This window comes from Schistocerca nitens, chromosome 9 (assembly GCF_023898315.1).
Source record: "Schistocerca nitens isolate TAMUIC-IGC-003100 chromosome 9, iqSchNite1.1, whole genome shotgun sequence".
NCBI classification, from domain to species: domain Eukaryota; kingdom Metazoa; phylum Arthropoda; class Insecta; order Orthoptera; family Acrididae; genus Schistocerca; species Schistocerca nitens.
Window position 1 is genome coordinate 210,133,380 of NC_064622.1, and position 20,503 is coordinate 210,153,882.

At 43.6% G+C, this 20,503-nt stretch overlaps 1 protein-coding gene across 1 annotated transcript in view; it reads right to left on the reverse strand.

Annotated features, from left to right (window-relative positions):
* Positions 1-2,553: 2,553 nt before the first annotated feature.
* The window catches only part of LOC126204116 (odorant receptor Or2-like), a 37,905-nt gene continuing 19,955 nt past the window's right edge, over positions 2,554-20,503 (reverse strand). Inside the window, exons 2-5 of the mRNA XM_049938531.1 lie at positions 19,483-19,582; positions 14,864-14,965; positions 14,372-14,527; positions 2,554-2,653 (exon numbers count right to left, since the gene is read on the reverse strand). Coding sequence (XP_049794488.1) covers positions 2,597-2,653; positions 14,372-14,527; positions 14,864-14,965; positions 19,483-19,582 — 415 coding nt within the window. The 3' untranslated portion in view covers positions 2,554-2,596. The remainder of the gene's footprint in view (positions 2,654-14,371; positions 14,528-14,863; positions 14,966-19,482; positions 19,583-20,503) is intronic.

Sequence of the window (20,503 nt, forward strand, 5' to 3'; positions counted from 1 at the left end):
AAGCAGGATATTTTGCTGTTGTACGACAATGCACGGCCACATGTCAGTCAAAAAAACCATGGAAGAGATCACAACATTCGGATGGACAACACTGACCTGGCTCCATGTGATTATCATCTCTTTGGGAAACTGGAAGACTCGCTTCGTGGAACAAGGTTTGAAAATGATGACTCCGTTGTGCACGTTGCCAAACAGTGGCTCCAACATGTTGGTCCAGAAGTTTACCGTGCGGGTATACAGGCGCTGGTTCCAAAATGGCGTAAGGCTGTTGAGAGGGTTGGAGTTATGTAGAGAAATGAAAATATTGTTCCTAAAGGATGTATCTCCACACTGTAAAACTTTCAAACATGTAGCATAAAAGATGGATTTTAAAAAAATAATGTGCATTTCTTTTGGAGTGACCCTTGTACACTTGCTTTTGCCACTGCTAAAGGCAGGTCAAGGAGTGGAAGGAAGAAAACCCGAGACGAAACCTGTGCCGGTATCTCTGCTTCGATTGAATTATCTCCATAGAAGTAGACATGTAAATGTGCATCCGACTCGGTATACCAAGGATAACAAAGCGATATTACATGAAAAAAGAGGTTAAGGTCCGTAAAAGAGTTATACGATACAGCACGGAATGAGCGCGTTATAGCATGTTATCTCCATTTCCAAATGCAGTGAACCATACGATGGTTGTGTCATTTATCACAGCTCACGTGCTAGAAAATATATTGTCGTTTGGGTCAAAGAGACACCTCATTACATAGTCGACGGATAACATCACAGCATCCGCTTGTACCACACTTTTTGAAGGGACTGTGGATGGCGCAAATTAGTTGAGCATCTTACAATCATGGCTAGTACTTCAGTTAAAGGAAAATGGCCTCACACAACGCATTTGGTTGCTGCAAGACGTAGCGCCTCCTCACTATGCTCTTGAAGTGCACGAGTTCCTAAATGAGCATTTTCCACGACGGTGGTTGGTCGTGGTTCATCAGCAACACCAGCTCCCTCGAAATGGCCACCAAGAAATTCTGACGTCACCGTACCTGACAACTCATTATAGGGAGTGATAAGGTGAATGTATCTGCATGTCATTATGTTACAAACGAAGAACTGCGCTGTTCTGTTGAAGATGCTTTTTGCACTATATCGCCGGACGTGCTCAAAAATGTCAAGAAGAACTTGGAGGCATACGGGCATGTGTTTACAGTGTGGTGGAGAACACACTGATATATTGGATACTTAAGACGTAAGTAAGTACTTCTGCAAAAACAAATCAAATCAATTATCATTCGATACTAGGGGGACTTCTGGCACAGCCTGTACTTTTATGGTGGCGCAGTAGAGGAGTGAGAGAAATTCGGAAGGAAATTTAATGATTGAGTTCTATTAGATGACATGACGTGGCACGTTATGTCATAGTTTAAGTTTTAACTGTGATGCGTGGATTTTTCGTCAAATAGCGGTTATATTGCAGCATTGAGTCAAGTCACTGATGGCTGTTTGTATTTTTGGTGGACATCTTATATTGGGGCGCCTGTACATCGACTACGTGTTTGTCAATTTGTATCCAAAGAGTACTTGGCTCTCCTTCTTATATCAGTCCTTATATGAACATGCTCAACACATCAGTCTTCCTAAACGGTATCACAGAATACCAATTAACGAAACGTATAATGAAATATATACCGTTATGGAACTAAGGAAACGCAAAACGACTTTAAATTTATAATCTTAAATACATAGAACTTGACACAATTTACAGACAGGAGTACCAATCTCTACAGCAGAAAATAAATAATTTTACGAAGAACGAAAGCTGCAGTTAATTATTGGACGCATCCGTTGTTTTTGTGAGTGGTCTCTCCCCAATTTAGGAAAGCCAATAATTAGAAAGGAAACAAAGCTACTGAAACAATTTATCTTGCTTCTTGGCCCTTGAATGATATGCTGGTGTGACGATTGCAATTAAAAACAAGAGAATATCTACCGTCTTAAGTGATTCAGGTTGAATTTATACATGATCTACATTTCAAAACATCACAGAGAAAATTAATGGACACTCAAGTATTTACAACAGTTTATTTTAAAATTTCAACATACAGTTGGGCTAGAGAAACGCCCTATAGTGGAAAACGATCTGTTAACACATATCAGCGTACAACTGAATTCAGCATTCCTTCACATTAGAAAAACACACATAAACGTATTACCTACACGAATGTTCACCCATGGAGCAGCAAGAACTTTCAAGAATAGGTCACACTAGATTACTTAAATAATGTACTGATTATCTATATGCAAATTAAATTCATTAGGCATGTGATAAACTTACTTTCTTATTTTATACTTTGTAGTGACACAGCAAACTATCACTTTAAGAGTAGGGATAATTCTCCTTCCTACTGTTGCATTTATGAGCACTACTGTGCTAAGACTTCATCTGCAATTATTTTCATATACAGTTAGTGGAACAGCTTCATGATATTTACAATGGCAAGTACTTTAACGTTTATCGTTGTACATTACGGTAGCGAAACCAATTCAAACTCATGAGGAATATCACTGCTAGAGACTCATTGTTGACATAGTGAGGCACATTTCGCATCTAGCGGTTATTCATTTGGCTGAGTAGTGCGTAGTATGAATAAGAGGCATTCACCAGCTGGAACGGAAAGGAAATAATATTTCAATATACCAGTAATATTACACACTATAAAACTGCTCTCTGAAACTTAAATGTAATTAAACTGGCAATCAGCTAAACGCAGGTTTATGAAGTTATTAATTATAACATACATCCAACTATAGTTTTTAGAATAGAATTATTATTTACATAAATCAACCAGAGCTATATAATTTCAGTAATTTTTTCATATTTTTATTAACCTGGCTAAGTCTTAGGAATGTTTCCCTAATCGCCGAATCTACATATTGGTCCTGAGACACCAACGCCTGCACTGTTGTCTCACCACTGGGAAAGTCATCACAGACAAATCTGACAAGTTTGTGAGGCAGTGTTTGACATCGGTGCTTGTGTCTATTGTCTCTTTATGAGTGCTACACAATCTCATCTACAGCAGCTACGTATTCCCATTCAATTTGAAAACAAATATGCCTGCTTACTGTAAGTATATAGAATAATACTGAATTGGAAATAACACAAACGTAAATCTTTAAGATATTTCATAGGCGATACTACATCGACATTTAATTTCTTCTTAGTACTTACATATTAGTACATATGTTTACTTTTATAATATTTGTCCATACTGAGTGACTACATGCACTTGTAATAACAGAGAACATCAGAGCACGGCAGGCAACATAAGTGATTAGGAAATAATTGATGCAGATCACAGAAATGACGGCAACATCTCTCACGTAAGTGCTGTGAGGCTACTAAATGGAAAACCGAAAAAAACGTAAAATTGTGCGTCTTATTTTTACATTTTTACTTATTTCGTTATAATTTTACATATGAGGCCGGTTTTACAATGATGTAGTCTAGAAAAATTTTGGAAACTTTATTATTACACACAAACCAATAAACGTGAGTCAAAGTGCCAGTTTTGTAAAACTTCTATGTAAAATTTTAATTTGTAAATAGTAGGCACAGAATTCTCTGCCAAAGGTAATAGAGACAGCCTTCTGTGAAACAGGTTAAAGTTATGTTTAGAGTCCGATCACGCCTGGTTTCCATGTCAGAGATGTGGAATTTTTTATAGGATAAAACTGAAATTAGTTTACAACGGGACAGTGTGAATCTGCAGAGAACACTCTGAAGCGAAATGCAAGATCACATAAGTGATTGACGTACAGGAGTTTACGTCGATAGTAGCGCACCAATATGGACGAGAGCGTGTACGTTAGGTTGACGCAGTTTGACATGCATGGTGAGGATATGTGACTTGGTAGGTATTTATTACAAAGAACCAATATGTATCTTTCAAAATCTGCGTTTTCGTGTCCGATAAGATCTTCACGTGGTCAAATAGTTGAGGTCAGCTTAGCGAATGCCCTTGAAGTATGCCTTCGTTAGTGAGTTAAATAATAATTACACAAATAATCAGATATCCTACATGGTATTTTTACTCCTTCTAGACCGAGTCTTCCAATACCGCAGATAATTTGGTATGTGGATTTCTAAGCGGCTGGAATGTCAAGAATGGTTTTTACAGTAATTTAAAGTAACGATAATCTCGTCGGCACAGCGTTGTGTTCCGAGACTTGCACATCGTAGAGCATCTTCAAAGATATCACATTCCATCAGCTGCATATCAACGCAAGAAAGGACAACGAAACATTAACAATGCTTTCCTACTGAATGTTGACGACAGTGGACACAGGGGGAAAAGGGGGAGGGGGAGGGATATAATATCAATTGAGCCAAAAACAAATTAAAATTATTAACGAACTCCCGGTTCCGACCAAGGTTATGTACTAGTTTATATAGTCTGCGTAGCACTACACATGTAAACGGGATTAGGACTTATTTCTTTATTTTAGCCAAGTGTGCAGATCAAGCCGGCCGGTGTGGCCGTGCGGTTCTAGGCGCATCAGTCTGGAACCGCGTGGCCGCTACGGTCGCAGGTTCGAATCCTGCCTCGGGCATGGATGTGTGTGGTGTCCTTAAGTTAGTTAGGTTTAAGTAGTTCTAATTTCTATGGGACTGATGACCTCAGATGTTAAGTCCCACAGTGCTCAGAGCCATTTGAACCATTTTTTTTTTTTGTGCAGATCAATTTCCTCTTTCTGATAAACACTGTTTTACTGATATCTATAAAATGTCCTCTCTACGTGACACTTGTCGAGACTAAAGTCGATGTCTCACTAACTGTGTCACTGAACAACAACGGAGTTTCTATCTTTGTTTTATTAGCATACTATATAGGCCACACCATATTACATCTGTAGTTCGTATGAAGATTAGAACAAATTTATGTGAGTAAATACTGGGCTAGTAGAACTGGTAACACATCATAATTACACTTCATGTTAACGGAAAACAGATACAATCCCTTTAAATTACTAATGAAAAGAAAAACAGTACAAGTAGACGAGATTGTTATGAAGTGAATCTGTAACTCTAATTATGGACATACTACAATGTCAAAAAGGTGAAGTTTGAACAATGCTTAGATATGACACTATCGTCTGACAGACTTTCTTCTCGGAAACATACACTAAGCTATATGCGCAGGTCATGGCCTCTGAAACAGGTTTCTGAAATTATCTCATTTCCGCTGAAATTTCGATTCTGTTTTCGGATCGAATATTTCCTATCTCAAACTGATATACTTATCGTTCTATGTCTTGACTGGAAGTTACATTATTTTCGTGGAAGTAGTTGGATATGATTAGAATTTCCAATGTGAGTATTCACTATTTACCAAAAATTTGTGCAATGAAATGTCTGACAAATAATCAATTTGTATTCACGGTGTTTAGAGCAGCTTTTTGCTTATTCATTCTCGGCGATTGGATCAGTATACCTTCACGCACAACTTTTGTCGCAGACGTGCTGTGACGCACACATACTGAACTCTCCAAAACTGCCTTAGGGTACTTGCTTTTGCTATCTTAACGAATCCAGTATCTCATTATCATTATTGGCAGACAGTGAGTGACTAGCTCAGTGACTAATCTTGAAAGCAGCTGGAAGATTCTCACTGGAAATATCATCGGAAAGAAAGGTACTATTTGTACACATGAAATATAGTGGAACCATGTGTAGTATTGTGAATCGTAATGATGGTATAACCTAATGCTTCCTTGGCGTACATCCAAAGGAAGTTCAAAAACTTATGATTTGACCTCGGTAAATACGTCTTGCTAACACATATTTTCTTGGAAATTTTCAGATTCCTAAGCTCATATTTTTACATTGGATGACAGCGCGAAATTTTTTAGGACGCCTTCCAAACATCAAGGAAACGACTCTTTAGTGCCATCAGAATGTCATGGACGAACAGAGTGATCTGAGTTTATTTTGTCTTCACACAGGTCATGATGTTTAAATAAGAAATTTCTTCCACTATTCTGCGAGGATCACTCCAAAAGAAATGCAAACTATTTTTGTAAAACAACAGTTTTCATTCTGCATGTGTGAAAGTTGTACAATGTGTGGATACATCCTTCCCGCTTGTTTTCAAACTTAGTTCAACCTGTTGCCGTGAGTAACGCCGTCACAGCATGTCTTCAAGATGGCTGCTACACTTGAAGTTCATCATAAGCAACGTGCTGTCATAGAATTCCTGTGCTGTGAAAACGAGACAGTGGGAAACATCCACTCGAGGTTGAAAAAGGTGTATGGAGATGCTGCTGTCGATCGCAGTACAGAAAGTCGGTGGGCAAGCAGCTTGCGTGATGAAAGCGGGCATGGCAAATTCAGGGATTGTCCTCGCAGTGGCAGGCCTCGTACTGCACACACTCCAGACAATGTTCAGAGAGTTTACCAATTGGTGATTGCTGACGGACGCATCACAGTGAACGAATTGTCACGATACGTTGGGATAGAGGAAGTGTTTGCAGAATACTGAAAGTGTTGGCGTTAAAAAGGTTTGTGCCATGTGGGTTCCCAGGATGTTGGCCGTGGCTCACAAAGAAACAAGAAAAACGGTATGCAGTACGAGAATGGTGGAGATGAATTTCTTGGAAGAATTGTGACAGGTGATGAAACATGGATTCATCATTTTTTACCAGAGACGAAGAGGCAATCAAAGGAATGGCATCATGCAAATTCACCCAAGCAAAAAAAAATTCAAAACCACACCTTTTGCTGGAAAAGTTATGGCTACAGTGTTTCCGATGCCGAAGGACTCTTGCTTGTGGACATCATGCCAAGTGGAATCACCATAAATTATGATGCGTATGTGACGACACTGAAGAAACTTCAAGCTCGACTGAGTCGTGTTCTACCATATCGACAAAAGCAGGATGTTTTGCTGTTGCACGACAATACATGGCCATATGTCACTCAAAAAACTATGGAAGCGATCACAAAACTCAGATGAACAACACTGAAACACCCGCTTTACAGTCCTGACCTGGCTCCATGTGACTATCTTCTCTTTTGGAAACTGCAAGATTCTCTTTGTGGAACAAGGTTTGAAGATGATGACTCTCTTGTGCACGCTGCCAAACAGTGGCTCCAACAGTTTGTTCCAGAATTTTACCGTGCGGGTATACAGGCGCTGGTTCCAAGATGGCGTAAGGCACTTGAGAGGGATGGAGTTATGTGGAGAAATGAAAATATTGTCCCTAAAGGATGTATCTTTACACTGTAAAACTATCAAACATGTAGAATAAAATATGGATTTAAAAAAATACTGTACATTTCTTTTGAGTGACCCTCGTACTAGATATTGACGTCAGTGATATACACTTTGCACCTACCTGAATTCTGTTTTTCGGTCATCCCTTTGCCATCCTTCGTTTTGTTGCCATTATGATCTATGACTGGCTGGACTCATGATTCCGATACACTCACAAATTTACAGATGGGTATAGGGCATGTTCCTCTCAGCTCCATTAGGAGTTTCTCACATTGCTCTACTTATACGATTTTACCATTTTTTAGCTTTTGTTCATTAAGTAGTTTTGGTTTCTTTTGATCTGTAATGAAGGTCACTTTTCTTACACAGCAGTTGTCTATCACGGTTGCTGAACCACGGAGGATGTTACTCAGCTTTGTTCAAGATAATTGCCCACTGACGTTGCACATTGTTAGTCGTTGGGTTGACGTTTTCTGCCCGCTTCGCTAGCTCAGTTAGCCAACGCACGCTTATGCAAAGGCACTTGACTCGGAGAGGAGGAGACGTGGCGGTGTTGAGTTCCTGATCACCAGACTTCCCACCAATGTCCTGGATTAAATATCAAACCTCTCAGCAATGTATCCTGTCTGTAACACTGTTGATGGTGATCAGTCAGTCGAATCGGACAGTAAGAAAGCAGGCCCCTTGTTGGTACTCGAGAGGATTCGGCAGTAGCGAAGCGTGGCATTCTTTTTAGCATAGGCTGAGAATAACGAATTTCGAAAAAGAATTTTAAAAAAAATTTGAAATAGGAACACTGCATAAATAATTTAGTTACATTTTTCTAATAAAATTTAAAGTAATACAGGAATTGTTATACATAAAACATAAAAATATTAAACAGTAGAAATAGTAGAAATATAACACATAGTAACTCACCCTTAAATAATTTTTACAAACTAGTTCTATCACCGATAACACGAGAGACGAAATCCAGCAGTTTGGTTGACGATTTCACAGTTCCCTTCTCTGTAGCCAAAATCGTGAAGTTCGAGAGCCTGTCATATGTCATCGTGTTGCGAAGCTACGTTTGAAAGCGTTTTAATGTACTCATGCTTCTTTCGCAACACGCAGTGGCTACTTGAACAGCAACAAACAACGACTGTAATTTCACACATTCATAGAACTTTTTAAATCTATTGTTTATAATGGATTTTAGGAGCTCCTCAGGCTTTAGAAGTTTATCCATACTGCTGTAAGTGTATGCAAGTCCTTCCAGTTTCTCACCGTCAAAGAAACCATGTATTTAAAGTAGTTAGTCTAGTTCACGTATGGGGAAATTGTTTGGCCTACTAAAACCACATGAATTTTTCTGAATTAAAAGTTCTGTAAAATCTGTTTCATGAAAGTCCAGGGATCTAGTTTTCAAGTTTACTACTACTGTATCAATTATTAAGAATGCTATCCTTTCAATGTGTGCATACTTGCCTCTGTTTCGTTATAATTAATATCAGACACTCCTAGTGAATTTATAGGGCTTTATCTTCCACTATGCGTTTCAGAATAATTTCCTCACACCTTACTCTTTCAGCAGCCTCAATACAGTTTTAAATTTCGAGCTTACAGCATCTAATTACCACAGTTTTACTTGCAAGTCGTCAACCAAGATACTTGTATGTTGGAAAATCGAACTGCGCAGCTGCAATAGAAAAAGATTTTGGTCATCCAGTATGCTATTTAGCCCAATTGCTTGATGTAAGGAATAACATCCCAACTTTCACTGTTTATCACAACATTAAATGCTGCTCTCGTATCTGTATATGAATAATGGTTTGTACAACGCATGAATGAAACTTCTACGTTGTTTCACGCAGGCTTTGTATTTTGAATCCCATTTCCCTCAAAAGTTCATTTCGTTCACTGGAACAGCAAAAAAAAAAAAAAAAAATGGTGGGATCCTGGTAGATATGCCACAAAAATTTTTACATGCGTCATTTTTTTACATGTGTAGAGGAGATTCAGCAGATGTGAGTAGCAGTGTATAAACAGAACGTGAGGATATGCACGTTTCGCAGTAGAATGGACATCACGATTTTTCCTGCCATTGCACTGCAGCCATCGTACGTTTGCGATACTAATTTGTTTTTATCAGTATTTAACTGACGCCATCCTCAGTTCTTACAGGCGGCTGGTGGAGGTGTTGAAAGACTCGCTCGCGGAGTGGAAGCATAGGTCGTAGTTGGCAGCATCAGTCCCACAGTTGATAGAGGCCAGTTGGTTTGCAGCTGACGAAGGGTCTCAACCAAAGGCTTCGTCGTTTATGTGATGGCCTTATCTGTCAATTTCTGCACCTGCGTTATCGGTTCGGGATTTGTAGGACTCCCCCTGATAGTTCAGGGGTGCACTACACAAAGGAAGCAGCTACTAGTGTAGCAGAGTAATTGTGGGGTGCACATGGTGTTTTTTTTAGGATGATCGATAGTCTCAGGTTCTCTCATGGACACTCGTCAGTTGATACGCATATAGGGAAATCGGACAGCGCTCTGTGTAACGAGAGTTCGATTGTAAAAAATTTGTCAGTAAACTATCGAAGAATTTGCTACAAAATTCCTGAATTTCCTGCCCTCCAGGGAAGCTCTCAACTTCATTTTATTCTTGAGATTGACAACTGGCTATAGCCCGAAATAAAAAGCTTTGAGATATTTGTAATGTATATCAGAAATACAAGTTAGGCGCCATACGAGGAGGGATAGCCACTTAAGTGGGCGAAGTTTAAACAGATTGTAAATCGTGCTCTGGACAAGTATGTACGAGGTGCATTCAAGTTCTAAGGCCACCGATTTTTTTTCTCCAGACTGGAAAGAGATACACTCCTGGAAATGGAAAGAAGAACACATTGACACCGGTGTGTCAGACCCACCATACTTGCTCCGGACACTGCGAGAGGGCTGTACAAGCAATGATCACACGCACGGCACAGCGGACACGCCAGGAACCGCGGTGTTGGCCGTCGAATGGCGCTAGCTGCGCAGCATTTGTGCACCGCCGCCGTCAGTGTCAGCCAGTTTGCCGTGGCATACGGAGCTCCATCGCAGTCTTTAACACTGGTAGCATGCCGCGACAGCGTGGACGTGAACCGTATGTGCAGTTGACAGTCTTTGAGCGAGGGCGAATAGTGGGCATGCGGGAGGCCGGGTGGACGTACCGCCGAATTGCTCAACATGTGGGGCGTGAGGTCTCCACAGTACATCGATGTTGTCGCCAGTGGTCGGCGGAAGGTGCACGTGCCCGTCGACCTGGGACCGGACCGCAGCGACGCACGGATGCACGCCAAGACCGTAGGATCCTACGCAGTGCCGTAGGGGACCGCACCGCCACTTCCCAGCAAATTAGGGACACTGTTGCTCCTGGGGTATCGGCGAGGACCATTCGCAACCGTCTCCATGAAGCTGGGCTACGGTCCCGCACACCGTTAGGCCGTCTTCCGCTCACGCCCCAACATCGTGCAGCCCGCCTCCAGTGGTGTCGCGACAGGCGTGAATGGAGGGACGAATGGAGACGTGTCGTCTTCAGCGATGAGAGTCGCTTCTGCCTTGGTACCAATGATGGTCGTATGCGTGTTTGGCGCCGTGCAGGTGAGCGCCACAATCAGGACTGCATATGACCGAGGCACACAGGGCCAACACCCGGCATCATGGTGTGGGGAGCGATCTCCTACACTGGCCGTACACCACTGGTGATCGTCGAGGGGACACTGAATAGTGCACGGTACATCCAAACCGTCATCGAACCCATCGTTCTACCATTCCTAGACCGGCAAGGGAACTTGCTGTTCCAACAGGACAATGCACGTCCGCATGTATCCCGTGCCACCCAACGTGCTCTAGAAGGTTAAGTCAACTACCCTGGCCAGCAAGATCTCCGGATCTGTCCCCCATTGAGCATGTTTGGGACTGGATGAAGCGTCGTCTCACGCGGTCTGCACGTCCAGCACGAACGCTGGTCCAATTGAGGCGCCAGGTGGAAATGGCATGGCAAGCCGTTCCACAGGACTACATCCAGCATCTCTACGATCGTCTCCATGGGAGAATAGCAGCCTGCATTGCTGTGAAAGGTGGATATACACTGTACTAGTGCCGACATTGTGCATGCTCTGTTGCCTGTGTCTATGTGCCTGTGGTTCTGTCAGTGTGATCATGTGATGTATCTGACCGCTGGAATGTGTCAATAAAGTTTCCCCTTCCTGGGACAATGAATTCACGGTGTTCTTATTTCAATTTCCAGGAGTGTAGAAACATGCGAATTGTTTTAAAATGAGGCCGCGTTCATTGTCAATACGTCCCAGAGATGGCAGCACCGTATGGCAGATGGAATTTTACCGCCAGCGGCGAGAATGAGAACTGTTTTAAATACTTAAAATGGCGTCGTTTTCCTTACTTGAACAGCGTGCAATCATTCTTTTTTTCTGAATTTGCGTGGTGTGAAACCAATTGAAATTCATCGACAGTTGAAGGAGACATGTGGTGATGGAGTTATGGATGTGTTGAAAGTGCGTTGGTGGGTGTGACAGTTTAATGAAGGCAGAACATTGTGTGACAACAAACCGAAACAACCTCGGGCTCGCACAAGCCGGTCTGACGACATGATCGAAAAAGTGGAGAGAATTGTTTTGGAGGATCGCCGAATGACTGTTGAACAGATCGCCTCCAGGGTTGGCATTTCTGTGGGTTCTGTGCACACAATCCTGCATGACGACCTGAAAATGCGAAAAGTGTCATCCAGGTGGGTGCCACAAATGCTGACGGGCGACCACATGGCTGCCCGTGTGGCATGTTGCCAAGCAATGTTGACGCGCAACGACAGCATGAATGTGAATTTCTTTTCGTTAGTTGTGACAATGGATGAGACGTGGATGCCATTTTTCAATCCAGAAACAAAGCGCCAGCCAGCTCAATGGAAGCACACAGATTCACCGCCACCAAAAAAATTTCGGGTAACCGCCAGTGCTGATAAAATGATGGTGTCCATGTTCTAGGACAGCGAGGGCGTAATCCTTACCCATTTAGTTCCAAAGGGCACTACGGTAACAGGTGCATCCTACGAAAATGTTTTGAAGAACAAATTCCTTCCTGCACTGCAACAGAAACGTCTGGGAAGGGCTGCGCGTGTGCTGTTTCACCATACAACGCACCTGCACATCGAGCTTACGTTACGCAACAGTTTCTCCGTCATAACAACTTTGAAGTGATTCCTCATGCTCCCTACTCACCTGACCTGGCTCCTACTGACTTTTGGCTGTTTCCAACAATGAAAGACACTCTCCGTGGCCGCACATTCACCAGCCGTGCTGCTATTGCCTCAGCGATTTTCCAGTGGTCAAAACAGACTCCTAAAGAAGCCTTCGCCGCTGCCATGGAATCATGGCGTCAGCGTTGTGAAAAATATGTACGTCTGCAGGGCGATTACGTCGAGAAGTAACGCCAGTTTCATCGATTTCGGGTGAGTAGTTAATTAGAAAAAAAATCGGAGGCCTTAGAACTTCAATGCACCTCGTATCTGGTGATTGGATTAAGGAGGAAAGACCCGCCGTGGTTTAATAAAGAAATTCGCAAAATTCTGAGAAAGCCAAGGCTGTTGCAGTCTTGTTTCAAAAGAAAGACGCGCAAATGACAACGGGAGAAGATTAGTAGAGATTCGTGCGCCTGTGAAAAGATCTATGAGCGAAGCATACAACAGCTGTCACCGTCGTACCTTGGCTAAAGGTCTGGCGGAGAAACCGAAAAAATTCTGGTCTTATGTAAAACCTCTAATCGGGTCTACGGCTTTCATCCAATCACTCGGTGACCAGTCTGGTTTGGCGGAAGAAGATAACAAACGGAATTCCGGCATTTTAAATTCGAAGTCTCAGAAATCGTTCACGCAGGAGTATCGTAAAAACGTACCGTCGTTTGACCGTCGCACAGATTCCCATGTGGATGACATAGTTATCAGCATCCCTGGCGTAGGGACACAATTGAAAGAGTTGAAAATAAGTAAGTCCTAGGTCTGGATAGAATCACAGTTCGGGTCTACAAGGAGTACTCTACGTCATCGGCCCCTCTTCGTCAGCCCTTTATCGCGAATCTCTCGATCAGTGCAATGAGCCAAGCGACTGAAAAAAGGTGCAGCTGGAACCTATACGTAAGAGGGCTAAAAGAACGGATCCGCAGAATTACAGATCATTTACCTTAACGTCGGACTGCTGCAGAATTCTAGAGCATACTCTGAGTTCGAATATAATAAATTTCCTAGAGACCGAGAAGGTCATGTTGACGAATCAGCATGGCTTTAGAAAGCATAGCTCGCGCGTAATCCAGCTTGATTTTTCTTACATGATATACTGCAAACTACAGATGAAAAGCAACGGGCAGATTCAATATTTGTAGATTTCCGAAAATATTCGACTCTGTACCCCAATGAAGACTGTCAATAATGGTAAGTACATATGGAATGGGCTCCGAGATATGTGACTGGCTCGAAGACTTCTTAAGTAGTAGAACCCAGTATGTTGTCCTCGACGGCGAATGTTCATCGGAGACAAGGGTAATATAAGAAGTGCCCCAGGCTAGTGTGATAGGACCGTTGCTATTTCTTATATACATAAATGATGTGGCAGACAAAGTGGACAGCAATTTGCAGCTGTTCGCTCATGATGCTGCAGAGTACAGAAAGGTGTGGAAGATAAGTGACTGTAGGTTGATACTAAATGACCTAGACAAAATTTCTATTTGGTATGATGAATGGCAGCTGGCTCTTAATGTAGAAAACATAATATAATGAGGCCGGCCGCTGTAGCCGAGCGGTTCCAGTCACTTCAGTTCAGAACCACGCGACTGCTACGGTCGCAGGTTCGAATCCTGCCTTGGGCATGGATGTGTGTCGTGTCCTTAGGTTAGTTAGGTTTAAGTAGTTCTAAGTTCTAGGCGACTGATGACCTCAGATGTTATGTCCCATAGTGCTCAGAGCCATTTGAACCATTTTGGCCTCAACAAAAACAACATATTGCGGACACCGCTGCTTTATACGAAATGTCACCCTAAATAGCTAATACATATTCAAGGATACTACTAGGAGTATTACGAACGTACCGAAAGAAAAGCTTCTCTATCGATGGGATAGAGATGCCCAGCGGTGAGGACCAATGGTTTCTGGGCGCGACTGATGAGGATCCTCAGGACGCGTTTGAAACGTCCACTCGCCTCCACCCACGAACAGCTGTAAGCTGCCATCATTACAGCTTCTGCCTATAGACACGAATACAGATACATGTAGCTATTAGCGTGAACTTATATTCTTCATGGTGCAGGCAACAACAGAAATTGATTGTGTATGCAACAACAAAATATTCGACTGTTTGTGCTTCCACCATTAAATGCATATAATAAGGTTTACTGTTCGTGTCCAATGCCATGAAATCTCATTGTAAAAGAGATAAGCCAATTTCAGTCAGACAGGACATTTGTGAGAAATATATTCCATGCATTACGAAAAGCGAAATAAAGTTGAGCCATTAGCAAGAATAAGAAAACGCCATGCAGAAATAAATTTGTCTCATCAGTCTTGGTTGCACTTCCACTCACCTGCTTGGTTACGTTGTTTGCTGCCCAACAATAGAGATAAACTTGCCCGCAGGGAATGGGGAGAAAAGACGCACATTTCAGCACTGCGCTGAAGTCCTCACTCTGCAAAAAGACACCGACGAGATTTCTGAACAGGGAAATAATTTCAATTCGTTACCTCCGATTACAGTCGTCGTAAAATAGACAGACTAAAAGGCGGATTCAAAATTAAACCGTTACTTACTGGAGAATACATGAACGAACACATCGAAAGGGAAAAAGTTTGTGAATCCCGGAGGGGAAATATGTTAGGTATGACAAAGCTATTCACTATATATACGTCCACAGCTCACAAATGCGTTCTGACTTTTACAATGGCACTGTTAATCGTTAATTTTACAAAGAAGTAGATTATGTCAGTTATCAGATACATAAAAAATTGCTTATATCACAAAATTTTTTGTGGCACAAGATGACAGTAACTTTACGTAATGCAGGTGTGGGTCAATTTCGCTGATTGATACTATTAATGCTATCGAAACTTGCCTTTCAACAAAAGTTGAGTTATACTGCAGTTTCCACGCCGCCACTTGCTTCTTTTACAAAATAATTTTATGTTTAGTACTCGACTATTTTTGGAGACAAAGTTCCTGAAAACATTACCTGAACGGTAATATCAAGCGATAGGTATTACGATTATTTACCACCCCTTCATTTCATTATTCATTCTAGTACAGGGTGGTCCAGAGAAACAGGAAATTTGAAACTTCCTGGCAGATTAGAACTGTGTGCCGGACCGAGACTCGAACTCGGGACCTTTGCCTTTCTCGGGCAAGTGCTCTACCATCTGAGCTACCGAAGCACGACTCACGCCCGGTACTCACAGCTTTACTTCTGCCAGTACCTCGTCTCCTACCTTCCAAACTTTACAGAAGCTCTCCTGCGAACCTTGCAGTACTAGCACTCCTGAAAGAAAGGATATTGCGGAGACATGGCTTAGCCACAGCCTGGGAGATGTTTCCAGAATGAGATTTTCACTCTGCAGTGGAGTGTGCGCTAGTATGAAACCAGTTTTAATCTGCCAGGAAGTTTCATATCAGCCCACACTCCGCTGCAGAGGGAAAATCTCATTCAGGAAATTTGAAGTTTTCATTACAGAATTATCACGAACTGTCTCTTTACTTCTTAAAGATGACATCGGTCAGATGTACTCCCTTCAGGCGTTTACATTGTAATAGCCCGTTACGGAAACTCCACAATGTTCGGTGTAGGAATGGCTGTGAATTCGTCTTCAGTCTTCTGTTTCAGTTAACGGATAGCTGCAGGTTCTGCAGTGCACATTATTATTAAGATGTCTCCAAAGGATGAAATGACATAAACTAATACAGTGGGTCACATAGACCAATTCCAAAGGATTGGCGAGCGCCTTCCACCGACTGTCGAGCATTATGTGACGTGGCTCCATCCTACTGAAATTAAATATTTTCGATGTTTGGATCATGTAGTAGGGGTTTTTAGAAGCTATCCTAGCATATCAACATACCGAGAAGATGTTACTGTTGTTGAAATGTCATTTTCACGTTCGAAAAGTACGGACCAGTGGCACCATGAAGTAATACAGAATACCATAGTGTAAGCTTAGCGCTATGTAATGGACGCTCCTGAAAATCCCAAGAACTTTCCTGTGCCCAATACCGGAACTGTGCTTGTTAGCGTATCGTTAAGGTGGAATTGGGCTTCGTTTGATAGTCATATGTTGTTAAATAAATTGCCGTCCACAATGGATTTAGCTAACACTCGTTAGCTAAATTCCCTATGCAAAACAAGTCTCGGGATTTATTTTCTGCATTATGTAACTTATAGCGTCGAAATATTAATGCGTGAAATATTCTCTGTGCACTTCGTCGTCCCATCTCTAGCTCAGATGATTGTTGTTGAAAAGAGCGCCGACTCCAACTACTGAGATATCTCTGGGGTAGCACCGTTCGGAGACCAGCTGGAAGCATATTTTATGGAGGGTTAACCTGTATCTTCTAAATTACGCACCAGTAATCACGCGAGCAGATGGGATACGTCCAAGACGTCCTGCCTGGTAATGTTGTCGAAATACCCTTTGCGCAGCACTCTACTATCACCCCGCTTATGAAACGTTTTTATAGCGATAGCGCCCTATGCACCACACCTGTGTTACGTGATTACTAAATGGCAAGCTGTTTATAATATGTTACGTTAACCGGGGACCTAGAAACGACGGAGAGGCTCCGTCCCCGCCGCAACCAACCGCAGTGGTCCACAACCCCACGACGACTACCGCAGTCCACTTCACCCCCCCCCCCCCCCCCCCCCGCCGCCCCACACCGGAGCCAAGGTTATTGTGCGGTTCGGCCCCCGGTGGACCCCCCCCCCCCCCCCCCCCCAGGGAACGTCTCACACCAGACGAGTGTAACCCCTATCTTTGCGTGGTAGAGTAATGGTGGTGTACGCGTACGTGGAGAACTTGTTTGCGCAGGAATCGTCGACATAGTGTAGCTGAGGCGGAATAAGGGGAACCAGCCCGCATTATCCGAGGCAGATGGAAAACCGCCTAAAAACCATCCACAGACTGTCCGGCTCACCGGACCTCGACACAAATCAGCCGGGCGTATTCGTACCGGGGACAGGCGCTCCTTCCCGCCCGGAAAGCCGTGCGTTAGACCGCACGGCCAACCGGGCGGACTGTTTATAATAAGTACGCATCGGATTCGAACAACTGCAGACATTACAGCGCTGAAAACATTTAAGTTCCGAAAATTCCCGTGTTCTCTACGCCTCCCTGTATTAAATATTGTTATTATTTTATTATTATATCTTAAGTACTGCATAAAGACAGCTTCGTTTTCATTAAAATGTTTTAACTGACCAGGAGAAAACGGAATGAAATATGCACGTTGATTCGAAGCCGCAACTTCTCGGGCTGTTGTACCATCGTTTAGGTTGAAAGCAGGAACAATATTCAGGTCAATAGGCTACAGTCGTCTGTCACAAATAATTTTTGTGAGAGACTAATCAACAGAACTGTTTTACATGCTTTATCCTTGATTCATATCCAACGATAGACCAGAGCTAGAGTGTCTCTCGCTACCAGGTCCGTTGATGTATTCGTACACTGTTCTCTCTAACAAACTGATATACTAACAAGCATCATTCTTTCAATTACTATGGTACATAAACTACTTACATACACTCCTGGAAATTGAAATAAGAACACCGTGAATTCATTGTCCCAGGAAGGGGAAACTTTATTGACACATTCCTGGGGTCAGATACATCACATGATCACACTAACAGAACCACAGGCACATAGACACAGGCAACAGAGCATGCACAATGTCGGCACTAGGACAGTGTATATCCACCTTTCGCAGCAATGCAGGCTGCTATTCTCCCATGGAGACGATCGTAGAGATGCTGGATGTATTCCTGTGGAACGGCTTGCCATGCCATTTCCACCTGGCGCCTCAGTTGGACCAGCGTTCGTGCTGGACGTGCAGACCGCGTGAGACGACGCTTCATCCAGTCCCAAACATGCTCAATGGGGGACACATCCGGAGATCTTGCTGGCCAGGGTAGTTGACTTACACCTTCTAGAGCACGTGGGTGGCACGGGATACATGCGGACGTGCATTGTCCTGTTGGAACAGCAAGTTCCCTTGCCGGTCTAGGAATGGTAGAACGATGGGTTCGATGACGGTTTGGATGTACCGTGCACTATTCAGTGTCCCCTCGACGATCACCAGTGGTGTACGGCCAGTGTAGGAGATCGCTCCCCACACCATGATGCCGGGTGTTGGCCCTGTGTGCCTCGGTCGTATGCAGTCCTGATTGTGGCGCTCACCTGCACGGCGCCAAACACGCATACGACCATCATTGGCACCAAGGCAGAAGCGACTCTCATCGCTGAAGACGACACGTCTCCATTCGTCCCTCCATTCACGCCTGTCGCGACACCACTGGAGGCGGGCTGCACGATGTTGGGGCGTGAGCGGAAGACGGCCTAACGGTGTGCGGGACCGTAGCCCAGCTTCATGGAGACGGTTGCGAATGGTCCTCGCCGATACCCCAGGAGCAACAGTGTCCCTAATTTGCTGGGAAGTGGCGGTGCGGTCCCCTACGGCACTGCGTAGGATCCTACGGTCTTGGCGTGCATCCGTGCGTCGCTGCGGTCCGGTCCCAGGTCGACGGGCACGTGCACCTTCCGCCGACCACTGGCGACAACATCGATGTACTGTGGATACCTCACGCCCCACGTGTTGAGCAATTCGGCGGTACGTCCACCCGGCCTCCCGCATGCCCACTATACGCCCTCGCTCAAAGTCCGTCAACTGCACATACGGTTCACGTCCACGCTGTCGCGGCATGCTACCAGTGTTAAAGACTGCGATGGAGCTCCGTATGCCACGGCAAACTGGCTGACACTGACGGCGGCGGTGCACAAATGCTGTGCAGCTAGCGCCATTCGACGGCCAACACCGCGGTTCCTGGTGTGTCCGCTGTGCCGTGCGTGTGATCATTGCTTGTACAGCCCTCTCGCAGTGTCCGGAGCAAGTATGGTGGGTCTGACACACCGGTGTCAATGTGTTCTTTTTTCCATTTCCAGGAGTGTATGTTGCCTGAAATAATCCAAAACATATGACAAGAACGGCGAAAGTAAACTGCGTCATAGCGATGGGGCTCATCGTGTCCTGCAAATGGGCCACGAAGCTGAAAGAAAAATGACGGTTTTTATAGTGTTAAGCGAGATGGTACCAGTTATTTATGGATTTAGTGAACACGTTTATGAGAACACAAATAGACAATACATAACATCAGTGAAGTTACGACAAGAGTAGTTTCCGCGATATGTACGGTATTGCAAGTGCCTGTTTTATTCTGATTACGATCCAAAGTTCCTCTGGGCATGCATGCATGTCCAAACGAACTTTGCTTAGCAGTCATGTTAACACAGACACTGCAATATCGCATTTATCTGCCGATACTGAGCAAGCGACTTTCGAGTACAACGTCTGACCTGCACGGCAATAAAACATAATGGATGTATCAGTATATGTCGTAGACGCATGGTTGACCACATATGAAAGTTTGGGACTGGCCGTGAGTCGTGCACAGATAGTGACGTCGGTACGGCAGCTAAGCATGTTTGTTCAGCTGCCCTCTGTAAAATATATATTCTACACAGAACATTCATAACCATCTATGCCGGCGACACTGCTATCATGGCTCAAGAGTCCCAACAGTAAAACATAAACTCAAGACTAGAAACAGCACCAGAACAGTCGAGCGTCGTCTGGGAAAGTAACTTGGAGCAAATGCCGACAAGTCCGAGACATTTCTGTTCCCATTTAGACCAAAACAGCTGCACATTCATAAACATACATGACCACAATCCGCCCTCCAAGAAAGGCCTTCCACTTTGACTAACTGGAGCAGTCTGATTTCGGCGAAACCTCTTACAACACATCGTGAATAGCACTGGAGAAACTAAAACAGCTACGTTCCAAGCGCACAAAATAGGATGGCACCGAGGTCCATGTTCATAGCTCCCATTAGACTGCCAACGACATACGCGGTTCCAGACTAGTTATACGCATGTGGAACATATGTGCATCATTTGCTCATCAAATA